General features: G+C 45.4%; 1 protein-coding gene across 1 annotated transcript in view; it reads right to left on the reverse strand.

Annotated features, from left to right (window-relative positions):
* The window catches only part of KCP (kielin cysteine rich BMP regulator), a 141,640-nt gene that overhangs the window by 28,212 nt on the left and 99,138 nt on the right, over positions 1-14,290 (reverse strand). Inside the window, exons 35-38 of the mRNA XM_067469392.1 lie at positions 12,551-12,721; positions 9,863-9,956; positions 4,902-5,075; positions 996-1,078 (exon numbers count right to left, since the gene is read on the reverse strand). Coding sequence (XP_067325493.1) covers positions 996-1,078; positions 4,902-5,075; positions 9,863-9,956; positions 12,551-12,721 — 522 coding nt within the window. The remainder of the gene's footprint in view (positions 1-995; positions 1,079-4,901; positions 5,076-9,862; positions 9,957-12,550; positions 12,722-14,290) is intronic.

Here is a 14,290-nt window from a genome sequence, read left to right on the forward strand (position 1 = left end):
TGAGGTAAGTTGTAATATTGTGAGAAATGGCACTTTGGACACAGAATAGGCGGAGCTGAGGCAATCTTCAAATAAAAGTTAACAATTTTATTAAGTACACAGCGTGTGGTTGCAAGACGTAACTTTTCCTTGTTGCACTTGGAATAATACTTGTAACTTTAACAGTTCATTCTTTCAAGTAACACAGTATCTTTCTGACGTAGAGCACTTGTTTCAGACAAAGTTTCAATACAGGGATGTTTCCCTTATTTGATCCTCCCTAGATCAAATACTAAGTAAACTATTCTTTAGCCTCTCCTTAGACTAAAAGAATACCAGCTATGTTTCACCATTCGGCTGCACTAGCCTGAGAAACTTCCAATAGCCAAACCCAGCTTTTCAAAGCCTCAAAGCTTTGCTTCACAAGTCACTCCGCCACCTTTTCTTTCCTTCTCTCCCAACTCCTGACTCCTCACTCCTCTGAATCTAACTCCTGACTCCTCTGAACATAAACCCGGACTGCTCACTCCTCTAAACCTAAACACTAACTGATTTTTAACTGTCCATCGCAATTATAGTTCTGTCCTCACAATGCACTTTCTCCCATTGCTCACCCCTACTGAGCTCCCCCCTCACACACATTCGTCCTCATTTACTTATCTCGCCCACAGTTTTATCAATTTTACCCTGTGCATTTGGCCCGCCCACCCAATTCAACATAGTATGTGGCACAAAAACAAAGTTTCTGGAGTAGAACAATTACTTTCAAAGTAAGAGCTGCACATTTAAACAGGAAATAATATTTACAAACCAGGAACAAAACATTTTTCAAATTTTGTATTGTTCTGTTCATGTTACAAGCCATCCCTAGAAAAAGGAGACGTATCGAGCTAATTAATCAGTTTCTGTCTTTTCTTCCCTGGCTTTCCAGAGAACGGCATGAGTTGGGCAGGAAGTGAGACAAGATGACGGCAAAGGGACCCACCTCAAAAATGGTTCAATAACGGGGGCCTCACCTCACAGGTGCAGATTTCGCAGGGATCCTTTCCTGGCTGGAAACTCTCGCCTGGTCCATATACAAGGCCCTCGTAAATGCAATCTGGGAAAAAGAGAGAGTCACAATTAGCATTGGAAAAGTCCAAAACAATGCCACAGATCTCTTTAACACTACATATTATAGTGCTATCATTACACATTAACTGCCATGGCTGGATCCTGCAAAATTCTGGGATTTGTAGTAGAAAGAGGCCCACATCTCTCTGACAGAGAGTTGTAATTACTATAATAATAATAATAATAATAATAATAATAATCATCATCATCATCATCATCAACTTTATTTATGGGTTGTTGTAGGTTTTTCCGGGCTATATGGCCATGTTCTAGAGGCATTTTCTCCTGACGTTTCGCCTGCATGTATGGCAAGCACCCTCAGAAGTAGTGAGGTCTGTTGGAACTCCGAAAAAGGGTTTATATATCTGTTTTATATGACCAGGGTGGGACAAAGGACTCTTGTCTGCTGTAGCTACGTGTGAATGTTTCAACTGACCACCTTGATTAGCATTTAATGACTTGGAAGTGCCTGGGGGGAATCTTTTGTTGAGAGTGATTAGATGTGCCTGATTGTTTACTCTCTGTTGTTTTGCTGTTGTAATTTTTGAGTTCTTTTTAATACTGGTAGCCAGATTTTGTTCATTTTCATGGTTTCTTCCTTTCTGTTGAAATAGTCCACATGCTTATGGATTTCAATGGCTTCTCTGTGTAGTCTGACATGGTGGTTGTGAGAGTGGTCCAGCATTTCTGTGTTCTCGAATAATATGCTGTGTCCAGGTTGGTTCCTCAGGTGCTCTGCTATGGCTGATTTCTCTGGTTGAAGGAGTCTGCAGTGCCTTTCATGTTCCTTGATTCGTGTTTGGGCAATGCTACATACATTTGGTGGTCCCTATGTAGACTTGTCCACAGCTGCATGGTATATGGTAGACTCCTGCAGAAGCGAGAGGATCCCTCTTGTCCTTTGCTGAATGGAGCATTTGTTGGATTTTCTTGGTGGGTCTGTAGGTGGTTTTTATGTTGTGTTTCCTCATCAGCTTCCCTCTGATGTGTGGCAAGAACACTCTTCCTCTGGGTGGACCTTCATCTTGACTCTCGTGACTTCTTCTCGGTGGTCTTGCAGCTCTTCTGATGTCTGAGGTGGAGTCTCCATTGGCCTGGAGAGCCCAGTTGAGGTGGTTCAGTTCATCTTGGAGGAGGTGGGCTGTGCAGATTCTTTTTGCACGGTCTGCCAAGGCTTTAGTGGTGCTTCTTTTTTGACTTGGGTGGTGGTTGGAGTTTTTCTGTAGATATCTATCTGTGTGTGTGGGTTTTCTGTAAACGGTGTGACCCAATTGTTGATCTGGTTTGCGGATGACCAGGACATCTAGAAAAGGCAGTCTTCCTTCATTTTCTTTTTCCATGGTGAATGCAGGAGAAACGTCAGGAGAAAATGCCTCTAGAACATGGCCATATAGCCCGGAAAAACCTACAACAACCCAGTGATTCCGGCCATGAAAGCCTTCGACAATACAACTTTATTTATACCCTGCCACCATCTCCCCAATGGGGACTTGGAGCAGCTTACATGAGGCCAAGCCCAAACAACAATTTACAATAAAGTAAAACCGAAAACACAAACAATAAACAACAACAACGTAATTACATAAAACATGGCTTCCTCACCTTCCCCCCAAATTTGTGGCACAGTTAAAAAGAGCCGTACTCTACCATCAAAAACAGAAATCGTGAACTATAAAAAAGAATTAAGAACCAATGTCATGCAGTGGGTTGAATGTGGAACAGCAAGTGCAGCTACACTGTAAATGTAATGCAGTTTCATACCACTTTTAACTGCTATAGTTAAAAGTGGCCTCGAATGCTAGGGAATCATGGAAGCTTTAGTGTGCATCCTTTCACAGAGAAGGCTAAAAAACTTGAAAAACTATAACTCCCAGAATTCCATAGCGTTGAGCCATAGTAATCCAAGTGTTGTCAAACTGCATTAATTCTACAGTGTAGATGAAGCCTACGATTCTGAAGGCCCAGGCTCAAAGCCCGACTCAGCCATGGAAGCCCACTGGGTGACTTTGAGTGAGTCACAGCCGCTCAGCCTCAAGGGATTAAATGTCCTTTCAAGTTGGCTTCAGGAAGGGCAAAAGCTGCACATCGCAAGTGCTGAACCTGACTCAGCACATAGAAGATGGCTTTGAAAGGCAGCAGGTCACAGGAGCTGTCTTCATAGACCTGTCAGCAGTTTATGATACTGTAAACCACTGCCTCCTCCTGAGAAAAATGTATAGTATCACAAAGGACGACCACCTCACCCGCCTCATAGGAAACCTGCTACAAAACAGGAGCTTTTTTGTTGAGTTCCAGGGCCAGAGAAGCAGATGGCGGAAACAGAAGAACGGCCTGCCTCAGGGGAGCGTGCTCGCTCCATCCATGTTCAACATCTACACAAATGACCAGCCACTGCCAGAAGGAACAGAAAGTTTCATCTATGCTGATGATCGTGCCATCACTGCTCAAGCAGGGAGTTTTGAGATGGTTGAACAGAAGCTCTCCAAAGCTCTAGGTGCTCTTACTGCCTATTACAAGGAAAACCAGCTGATCCCTAATCCATCTAAGACACAGACATGTGCTTTTCACCTCAAGAACAGAGAAGCATCCCGAGCCCTGAGGATGATGACCTGGGAAGGAATCCCACTGGAGCATTGCAACACACCCAAATCCCTGGGAGTTACTTTGGACCATGCTCTGACCTACAAGAAGCACTGCCTGAACCTCAAGCAAAAAGTGGGCGCTAGAAACAATATCATACAAAAGCTGACTGGCACAACCTGGGGATCACAACCAGATGCAGTGAAGACATCTGCCCTTGCGCTATGCTCCTCTGCTGCTGAGCATGCATGCCCAGTGTGGAACACATCTCACCACGCTAAACAGTGGATGTGGCTCCGAATGAGACATGCCGCATTATCACGGGGTGCCTGCGCCCTACACCACTGGAGAAATTACACTGCTTAGCTGGTATTGCACCACCTGACATCCGCCTGGAAGTAGCAGCCAATAGTGAAAGGACCAAGGCAGAGACATCTCCAGCTCATCCCCTGTTTGGGTATCAGCCAGCACGTCAATGACTTAAATCAAGAAACAGTTTTCTAAGATCTACAGAGACACTCACTGGAACACCTCAGCAAGCGAGAGTCCAAAAGTGGTAGGCTCAAACCCAGAACCTCAACCAATGGCTGATACCCAATGAGAGACTCCCCCCTGGGCACAGAGAGGACTGGGCGACTTGGAAGGTGCTGAACAGACTGTGCTCTGGCACCACGAGATGCAGAACCAACCTCAAGAAATGGGGCTACAAAGTGGAATCCATGACATGCGAGTGTGGAGAGGGGCAAACCACTGACCACCTGCTGCAATGCATCCTGAGTCCTGCCACATGCACAAGGGAGGACCTTCTTATAGTAACACCAGAGGCATTCCAAATGGCCAGTTTTCGGTCAAAGGACAATTAATCAACTACCAAGCTTGCAAACTTTTTGGGTTTTTTGTTTGTTTGTTTAAAAAAATGCAGTACAACTGTTTAGTCTGCTCCTGACATGATAAATAAAGCCTCAAGCCTTGATTGATTGAGGTTCTGGGTTTGAGCCTGCCACTTTTGGACTCTCGTTTGCTGAGGTGTTCCAGCGAGTGTCTCTGTAGATCTTAGAAAACTCTAGTGAGGAAATCTCCCATCCAAATGCTCACCAGGGCCGACCTGCTTAGCTTCCAACATCAGATTAGGTGCCAATGTGTCCGCGCACCCCATTAATGGACTGAGAGAGTCCCTCCTCTTTAGCCCTCCCATCCACAAAACCTTAGCCCCGCCCCTTCTTCCTTACCTGCACATAGTGGGCAGCACTCCCCAGGAACTTTGATCTGGTTGGTGCAGGAGCGGATGCAGGCGATCTCAGCACAGGTGGCCACGCCATCGACACACATGCAAGCCATGCAGGGCACCGCCGAGGAGAGCCAGCTGGACCCGTCGTGACGCTCTCGACCCTCATAGGTGCAGCCTGAATGAGAGGGCAGGAAGCGGGGGCGGAATGCCAGAGTTGGATACAAGCCGTCCTCAAGTTTATTTATTTATTTACAGTATTTATATTCCACCTGTGCAGAAGTTATTAATACTTTGCATGTTTTAAACTGTATATATATGTGTTTGGGTTAGCTACAGTAACACTGGAGCAGCCTATTCCAGAGAACCTCAGCATTTACTTATTTATTTATTTATTTCAATTACTTCTACCCCGCCCTTCTCACCCCCGAGAGGGGACTCAGGGCGGCTTACAAGCGAAGGCACAATTCGATGCCTATATCACATTATACAAAACATAGAAAACAATTTAAGCAAATTAACAGGTTAAAACATCAATACAATATTAAAACATAAACAATCTCATGCTCAGTTTCTAGAGTTCCGAGTGTCCGAGTGTCCATTCCGTTTCATCAATTCCTGCTCATCGTCAGGTTTTTTCCTTTAGCTGCCAGAATGCCCGAAGGCTTGGTCCCACATCCAGGTCTTCAGTTTTTTCCTGAATGATAAGAGGGAGGGTGCCGATCTAATCTCCCCGGGGAGTGAGTTCCACAGGTGAGGGGCCACCACTGAGAAGGCCCTGCTCCTCGTCCCCGCCAACCTCACTTGTGAGAGTGGCGGGGTTGAGAGCAGGGCCTCCCCAGATGATCTTAAACTTCGAGGTGGGACATAGAGGGAGATCCGTTCGGACAGATACACTGGGCCGGAACCGTATAGGATTTTATAGGTCAAAACCAGCACTTTGAATTGTGCTCGGAATTGGATCGGCAGCCAGTGGAGCTGACGCAGCAGGGGGGTGGTGTGCTCCCTGTACGCCGCTCCGGTGAGCAATCTGGCTGCTTCTCGCTGGACTAGTTGAAGTTTCCGAGCAGTCTTCAAAGGCAACCCCACGTAGAGTGCGTTGCAGTAATCCAACCGGGATGTGACAAGAGCGTGGACCACCGTGGCCAGATCAGACTTCCCAAGGTACGGGCACAGCTGGCGCACAAGTTTTAATTGTGCGAAAGCTCTCCCGGCCACGAGACCAAGGCAAGCTGGCAGAAGGAGGAGTGGGAGGAGCCAAGTGGAGAGAGTTTTGAAAACAGACAGTTGGAGAGTCAGTTGGGCGTTGATTTTGTATCTGAGAGGAGTAAAAGAGTGGAAGTGAAGAGTAGAGTGGGAGAGTGAAGTGTGAAGCAAAGAATTGTGGCTTTGGGAAGCCTGAATAGCTACTGGAGGTTTCTCAGTCTAAGGAGGCTGAAAGGAGAAACATAGTCAGTTTTCTTTAGTCAAGGGAAAGGCTAAAGGATAAGCTTGTTAATTTATTTGATCAAGGAAAGATCAAATAGGGAAGATATTCCTGTACTGAAACATTGTTTAGTAATAAGAGCTTCACCTCAGTGAGATACTGTGTAACCTGGAAGAGTGAAATGTTTAACTAACCAAGTATTATTCAAAGTTCTATAAATTAAGTTACAACTTGTAACCACATGCTTTGTACTCAATAAACCAGTTATCTTTTGTTGGAGACAGTCTCATCTCCATCCATTCTGCGTCTGTATTGCCATATCTCACAGTAATACCTCATATCTCACGTTGGTGGCAGATACCATAGATTACATATAACAATTGGCCTCCACTATACCAGCTGGTGGCAGAATTCGGAGAAATAAACAATAAATCTCCCTCTACTCTCCTGTCACACGACAGCAGCGTGTGCTTTCTCTCCACTCTGATCACCTCCTCGCACCACCCTTCTCACTCCGCAGAGACTCAGGGCGGATCACAATGCACATATACATGGCAAACATTCAATGCCATAGACACACAACATATATAGGAGTCCGCCGCATTAAAATCACTACTGACCAAAAAGTCATGAGTTCAAAGCCAGCCCGGGTCAGAGTAAGCTCCCAACTATTTGTCTAGCTTTCTGTTGACGTTTGCAGCCCGAAAGACAGTTGCATCTGTTAAGTAGGAAATTTAGGTACCGCCTACGCGGGGAGGCTAATGTAACTAATTTACGATGCCATAAAAATCTCCAGCAAGCATGCAAAGAATGAGGAAGTACTTCATCCGTGTCACAAATGCTCGGTGAAGGGACAGCTCCCCTGGTGGCCAGAATACCCCCATGAAAAGTTGGAATGCGAAATTGCCTCTGTGTCTGTCTATATATGTTGTGTGTCTATGTCAGTGTTTCTCAACCTTCCTAGTGCTGTGACCCCTTAACCCAGTTCCTCATGTTGTGGTGACCCCCAATATTATTTTCATTGCTACTTTATAACTGTAATTTGGCTACTGTTATGAACTATAACGTAAATATCCACAATGCAGAATGTATTTTCATTCACTGGACCAAACTGGGCACAAATACCCAATACATGGGGTTGGGGGGATTGATTTTGTCACTTGAGAGTTGTAGTTGCTGGGATTTATAGTTCGCCTACAATCAATGAGCATTCTGAACTCTACCAATGGTGGAATTGAACCAACCTTGGCACACGTGACCTACAGAAAATACTGGAAGGGTTTGGTGGGTATTGACCTTGAGTTTGGGAGTTATAGTTCACCAACCTCCAGAGAGCACCGTGGACTCAAACATTGATAGATCCGGACCAAATATTTGCACAAATACTCAACATGCCTAAATGTGTACAGTGGTGGAATTTGGGGGAAATAGAGCTTGACATTTGGGAGTTGTAGTTGCTGGGATTTATACTTCACCTACAATCACAGAGCATTTTGAACCCCACCAATGAGAAAATTGGGCCAAGCTTCCCACGCAGAATCCCCATAACCAACAGAAAAATACTGTGTTTTCTGATGACCCTTGGTGACCCCCCTGACACCCCCTCGCGACCCCTCCAGGGGTCCCGACCCCCAGGTTGAGAAAAACTGGTCTATGGCATTGAATGTTTGCCATGTATATGTACACTGTAATCCTCCCTGAGTCCCCTGTGGAGTGAGAAGGGTGGAATATGAATCCTGTAATAAAAAAAATAATGTAAATATCTGATATGCAGGATGTATTTTCATTCACTGGGTCAAAACTGGCAAAAATACCCAATATGCCCCAATTTGAATACTGGTGAGGTGGGGGTTTAAAGATGGGCTCAAAGCCAACCTTGAAAACTCTGGCCTAGACACTGAGAACTGGGAAGCCCTGGCCCTTGAGCGCTCCAGCTGGAGGTCAGCTGTGACCAGCAGTGCTGCAGAATTTGAGGAGGCACGAGTGGAGGGCGAAAGAAAGAAACGTGCCAAGAGGAAAAACAGGAAAGATGGGCTCAAAGACAACCTCAAAAACTCTGGCATAGACACTGAGAACTGGGAAGCCCTGGCCCTTGAGCGCTCCAGCTGGAGGTCAGCTGTGACCAGCAGTGCTGCAGAATTTGAGGAGGCACAAGTGGAGGGCGAAAGAGAGAAACATGCCAAGAGGAAAAACAGGAAAGATGGGCTTCAAAGCCAACCTTACAAACTCTGGCATAGACACTGAGAACTGGGAAGCCCTGGCCCTTGAGCGCTCCAGCTGGAGGTCAGCTGTGACCAGCAGTGCTGCAGAATTTGAGGAGGCACGAGTGGAGGGCGAAAGAGAGAAATGTGCCAAGAGGAAAAACAGGAAAGATGGGCTCAAAGCCAACCTCAAAAACTCTGGCATAGACACTGAGAACTGGGAAGCCCTGGCCCTTGAGCGCTCAGGCTGGAGGTCAGCTGTGACCAGCAGTGCTGCAGAATTTGAGGAGGCACGAATGGAGGGTGAAAGAGAGAAACGTGCCAAGAGGAAGGTGCATCAGGCCAACCCCGACCGGGACCGCCTCCCACCTGGAAACCAATGCCCTCACTGTGGGAGAAGATCTTCTTTGCCAAAGGGGTTCCTAAGACAAAAATCAATCCCAACCCCACCAGTATTCAAATGTGGGCGTATCGAGTAATTGTGCTCAATTTGGTCCAGTGAATGGAAATACATCCCGCATATCGGATATTTACATGAAGATTCGTGACAGTAGCAAAATTATAGTTATGAAGTAGCAACTGGGGTCACCACAATGGGAGGAACTGAGAGAGATATTGACAAGCTGGAATGTGTCCAGAGGAGGGCAACTAAAATGATCAAGGGTCTGGAGAACAAGCCCTATGAGGAGCGGCTTAGGGAACTGGGCATGTTTAGCCTGAAGAAGAGAAGGCTGAGAGGAGATATGAGAGCCATGTATAAATATGTGAGAGGAAGCCACAGGGAGGAGGGAGCAAGCTTGTTTTCTGCTTCCTTGGAGACTAGGACGCAATGGAACAATGGCTTCCAACTACAAGAGAGGAGATTCCACCTGAACATGAGGAAGAACTTCCTGACTGTGAGAGCCGTTCAGCAGTGGAACTCTCTGCCCCGGAGTGTGGTGGAGGCTCCTTCTTTGGAAGCTTTTAAGCAGAGGCTGGATGGCCATCTGTCAGGGGTGATTTGAATGCAATATTCCTGCTTCTTGGCAGGGGGTTGGACTGGATGGCCCAGGAGGTCTCTTCCAACTCTTTGATTCTAGGATTCTATGAACTGTTTTAAGGGGTCACAGCATTAGGAAGGTTGAGAACCACTGTCCTAGAGTCTCAACCTAGTTTGTGGCAGCCAGAAAAACTAAGTTTCTGGAGTCGAACAACTACTTTCAAAGTACGTTCTGCACAATGAAATAGGAAAGAACACTTTGAAACCAGGAACAGAATTTTTTCACATTGGAACAGTCTCCACATTGGGTTATCAGGGCAAGCAGACAGTGGTGATGGATGGCAACAAGGGGACATCACCTTTGCAGCGTGGACAGCAGACCCCAGGCTCTGTCACGGGGTGGGAGCAAGATGTCGGGGGGCACTGGATCATCTCACAGCGGACGTTTCCATCCTGTAAAGAGGAAAGCCAAGACGTTTGCACTGCAGAATCCCCCAGATAGGTTGGGCATGGTCTTGCAAGGTGTTTGCATGCTCTGATAATAATAATAATAATAATAATAATAATAATAATAATAAGCCATAGCAGAGCACCTGATGAACCAGCCTGGACACAGGATATTATTTGAGAACACAGAAATGTTGGACCACACCAACAACCACCATGTCAGGCTACACAGAGAAGCCATTGAAATCCACAAGAAGCAGGTGGACAATTTCAAGAGAAAGGAGGAGACCATGAAAATGAACAAAATCTGGCTACCAGTATTAAAAAACTCTAAAATTACAACAGCAAAACAGCAGAGAGGAAACAACCAGGCACATCTTAACACCTCTCAACAAGAGATTTTCCCAGGCTCAGCCAGGCCTTCAAATGCTAATGAAGGTGGTCAGTTGAAACATTCACACCTAGCTCCAGCAGAGAAGAGCTCTTTGCCCCACCCCAGCCATTCCACAGATATATAAACCCATTGTCCTATTTCCAACAGACCTCACTACCTCTGAGGATGCTTGCCATAGATGCAGGCGAAACGTCAGGAGAAATGCCTCTAGAACATGGCCCTATAGCCTGAAAAAACCCACAAGAACCTAGTGATTCCAGCCATGAAAGCCTTCGACAATACAATAATAATAATAATAATAATAATAATAATAATAATAATCTTTATTTGTACCCCGCTACCATCTCCCCAAGGGACTCGGTGCGGCTTACATGAGGCCAAGCCCAACAACACATCAATAAAACAGGAAAGCAATAAACAAAACAATACAATGCAATACAAATTAATATAAATCACATATAAACGATAACACACAAGAATTATAAACCTATGGCCAGGCCAAATGTAACAGTTTAAAATTTAAAAAATAAACGCTGGGCATGAACAAGGTAGGATATATCTGGTAGGATCATAGAATCATACAATCAAAGAGTTGGAAGAGACCTCCTGGGCCATCCAGTCCAACCCCATTCTGCCAAGAAGCAGGAATATTGCATTCAAATCACCCCTGACAGATGCTGGTTGCTTCTGTCTTCATAGACCTGTCAGCAGCCTATGAGACTGTGAACCACCACTGCCTCCTCCTGAGAAAAATGTATAGTATCACAAAGGACGCCCACCTCACCCGCCTCATAGGAAACCTACTACAAAACAGGAGCTTCTTTGTTGAGTTCCAGGGCCAGAGAAGCAGATGGTGGAAACAGAAGAATGGCTTGCCTCAGGGGAGCGTGCTTGCTCCATCCATGTTCAACATCTACACAAATGACCAGCCCTACACTGCTTAGCCGGTATCGCACCACCTGACATCCGCCGGGAAGTAGCAGCCAATAGTGAAAGGACCAAGGCAGAGACATCTCCAGCTCATCCCCTGTTTGGGTATCAGCCAGCACGACAACGACTTAAATCTAGACATAGTTTTCTAAGATCTACAGAGACACTTGCTGAAACTGGTAGCCAGATTTTGTTCATTTTCATGGTTTCCTCCTTTCTGTTGAAATTGTCCACATGCTTGTGGATTTCAATGGCTTCTCTGTATTAAAAAACTGTAAAATTAGAACAGCACAACAACAGAGAGGAAACAAACAAGTACATCTAATCACCTCTCAACAAAAGATTGCTCCAGGCATTGCCAGGCAATCAAATGCTAATCAAGGTGGTCAATTGAAACATTCACACCTAGCTCCAGCAGATAAGAGTCCTTTGTCCCACCCTGGTCATTCCACAGATATATAAACCCTTTTTCCTAATTCCAACAGACCTCACTACCTCTGAGGATGCTTGCCATAGATGCAGGCGAAACGTCAGGAAAGAATGCCTCAAGGCCATGGCCATATAGTTCAAAAAAACCTACAACAACCCGGAAGATGTACAGTGTATATTTTATATATACTTTTGCATACTGTTGCAACAAAGGAGAAATAAAAGCCTTCCTGCTTATTTGGAAAAGACCTAAAGTTTCTGTGTGTTCGAGCAGAAGACCATTACAACAGTGCTTTTGGATACCTGGTTTCTTAAAGGGAACTAATAGAGTCATGTTTTCAAGCTTGTTTTCTGCTTCCTTGGAGACTAGGACGCAATGGAACAATGGCTTCAAACTACAAGAGAGGAGATTCCACCTGAACCTGAGGAAGAACTTCCTGACTGTGGGAGCCGTTCAGCAGTGGAACTCTCTGCGCCGGAGTGTGGTGGAGGCTCCTTCTTTGGAAGCTTTGAAACAGAGGCTGGATGACCATCTGTCAGGGGTGATTTGAATGCAATATTCCTGCTTCTTGGCCGAATGGGGTTGGACTGGATGGCCCATGAGGTCTCTTCCAACTCTTTGATTCTAGGATTCTATGTCTATAAGAGTTTTATAACTATACAGAACTCTTGGCAGGATGGCCATCTGTCAGGAGGGCTTTGATGGTGTCTTCCTACCTGGTAGAAGGTGGCTGGGCTGGATGATTCTTGGGTTCTTTTCCAACTCTATGCTTCTATGATTCCCTCCTGGGGGAACCATCAGGGCACCATCAGAGAGAGACAGGAACACGGGCAGGTTGGAGCTCACCTGGCAGGTGCACTGGAGACAGGACTCGGGCTTAAAGGCCTCCCCGTTTGCATAGCGCTCTCCTTCAAAGAGGCAGTCATGGCAGCGAGGGCAGCACTGGCCAGGATCAGAAACTGGGTGCGAGCAGAGCGTCTCTTTGCAAGGCACCGATTCGCAGGAGGTCTCCCCACCCTGAAGAGAGAAGAGGGACAAAGAGGTGGTGGCAGCCTATGCCCATGCCCTTCCATCTGTTTGTCTTGTCTTGTCTTGTCTTGTCTTGTCTTGTCTATCTATCTATCTATCTATCTATCTCTATCTATCTATCTATCTATCTATCTATCCATCTATCTATCTATCTATCTATCTATCCATCCATCCATCCATCCATCCATCCATCCATCCATCCATCCATCCATCCATCCATATATTCATCCACCTACCCAGCTATCATCTATTCTCATGTATCATGTTCTGTAGTGGTTGGTGGTGGTAGGCCTAATGTAAGTCTTAGTTCTAAAGCATTGAGTAATCTGTAAGTAAGAGATCATGGGTGAAAGCAATTAAGGGTGGAGGGATGCAAGAGATGGGCTGCAGCTGGGTGTTTCTGGATATAAGGAGAAAAGTATTTGTCTTATTTTGGTGGTAGATGCTGCTGGTTTCCCCCCAGGTTTGTGGATTTTCGGTATCCTGATCTGTCTCTTGAACCCTTGGAACCTTGAACCTATGGCCTGGCTTTTGACTACGGTATAGACTCTTGATCCCTGGACTTGCTCAATGAACTATTGGCGTTTGACCACTGGACTGGACCTTTTGACTACGGTGTTATCTTCAACCTCCAACAGCGTTTGCTGACAGTTTTTGTTAGGTTTTACTATGTATTGAGTCATGCACTGCTAATGAGCTAATGGGCTTCTGTTGGGAATGCTGAGAATGTATTGATTGTATGTGGGGAATCATTTGGGAAATGTGTTTTTGCCTACTCAGAGTGATTGTCAATGACGCAATCCTGGGTTTGGGTTGGGTCAGTTAGTTGGTAACCAATCAAGGATTACTATGTGTAAATGTATTGTAAATGTATTGCATATAAGGAAACCATGCACAATGTATATTCCCCGCTTGATGTTGTGTTGTTGTGCTGTTGTGATGTTATTCGTCAAAGACTATAAAAGAACCTGTCTACTTGGACAAGATACTGTGTACTGTGGTGAGTCTGTAATATCATCTAGACTGGGGGAAAGACAATGGTAAAAACTGACAATAGCCGGGCATGTGCTCAAGTGTCTACTGTGGAAGCAGAAGACTGAAAAGTGCTGAGCAGGAGGAAAGCTGCTGGAACGCGCTGAGGCTGTGCGAGTGTGAAGTTAACTCTTACCATAACAGTTTTGTTTTATATTCTGTGGCTGAGTGCTATCTTTATGTTTTGGACTCTTAAGACAGCCAGGAAGTAAGTGCTGCTTTAAATAAATTGTTTGGTTCACCTCTGCTGGAATAACAGCAGAGCCCTGGCATTGTGACATCTATCTATCTATCCATCCATCCATCCATCCATCCATCCATCCATCCATCCATCCATCCATCCATCCATCCATCCATCCATCCATCTATCTATCTATCTATCTATCTATCTATCTATCTATCTATCTATCTATCTATCTATCTATCTATCTATCCATCTATCTATCCATCTATCTATCCATCTATCTATCCATCTATCTATCCATCTATCTATCCATCCATCTATCCATCCATCTATCCATCCAT

Source organism: Anolis sagrei, chromosome 5, assembly GCF_037176765.1.
Source record: "Anolis sagrei isolate rAnoSag1 chromosome 5, rAnoSag1.mat, whole genome shotgun sequence".
Taxonomy (NCBI): Eukaryota; Metazoa; Chordata; class Lepidosauria; order Squamata; family Dactyloidae; genus Anolis; species Anolis sagrei.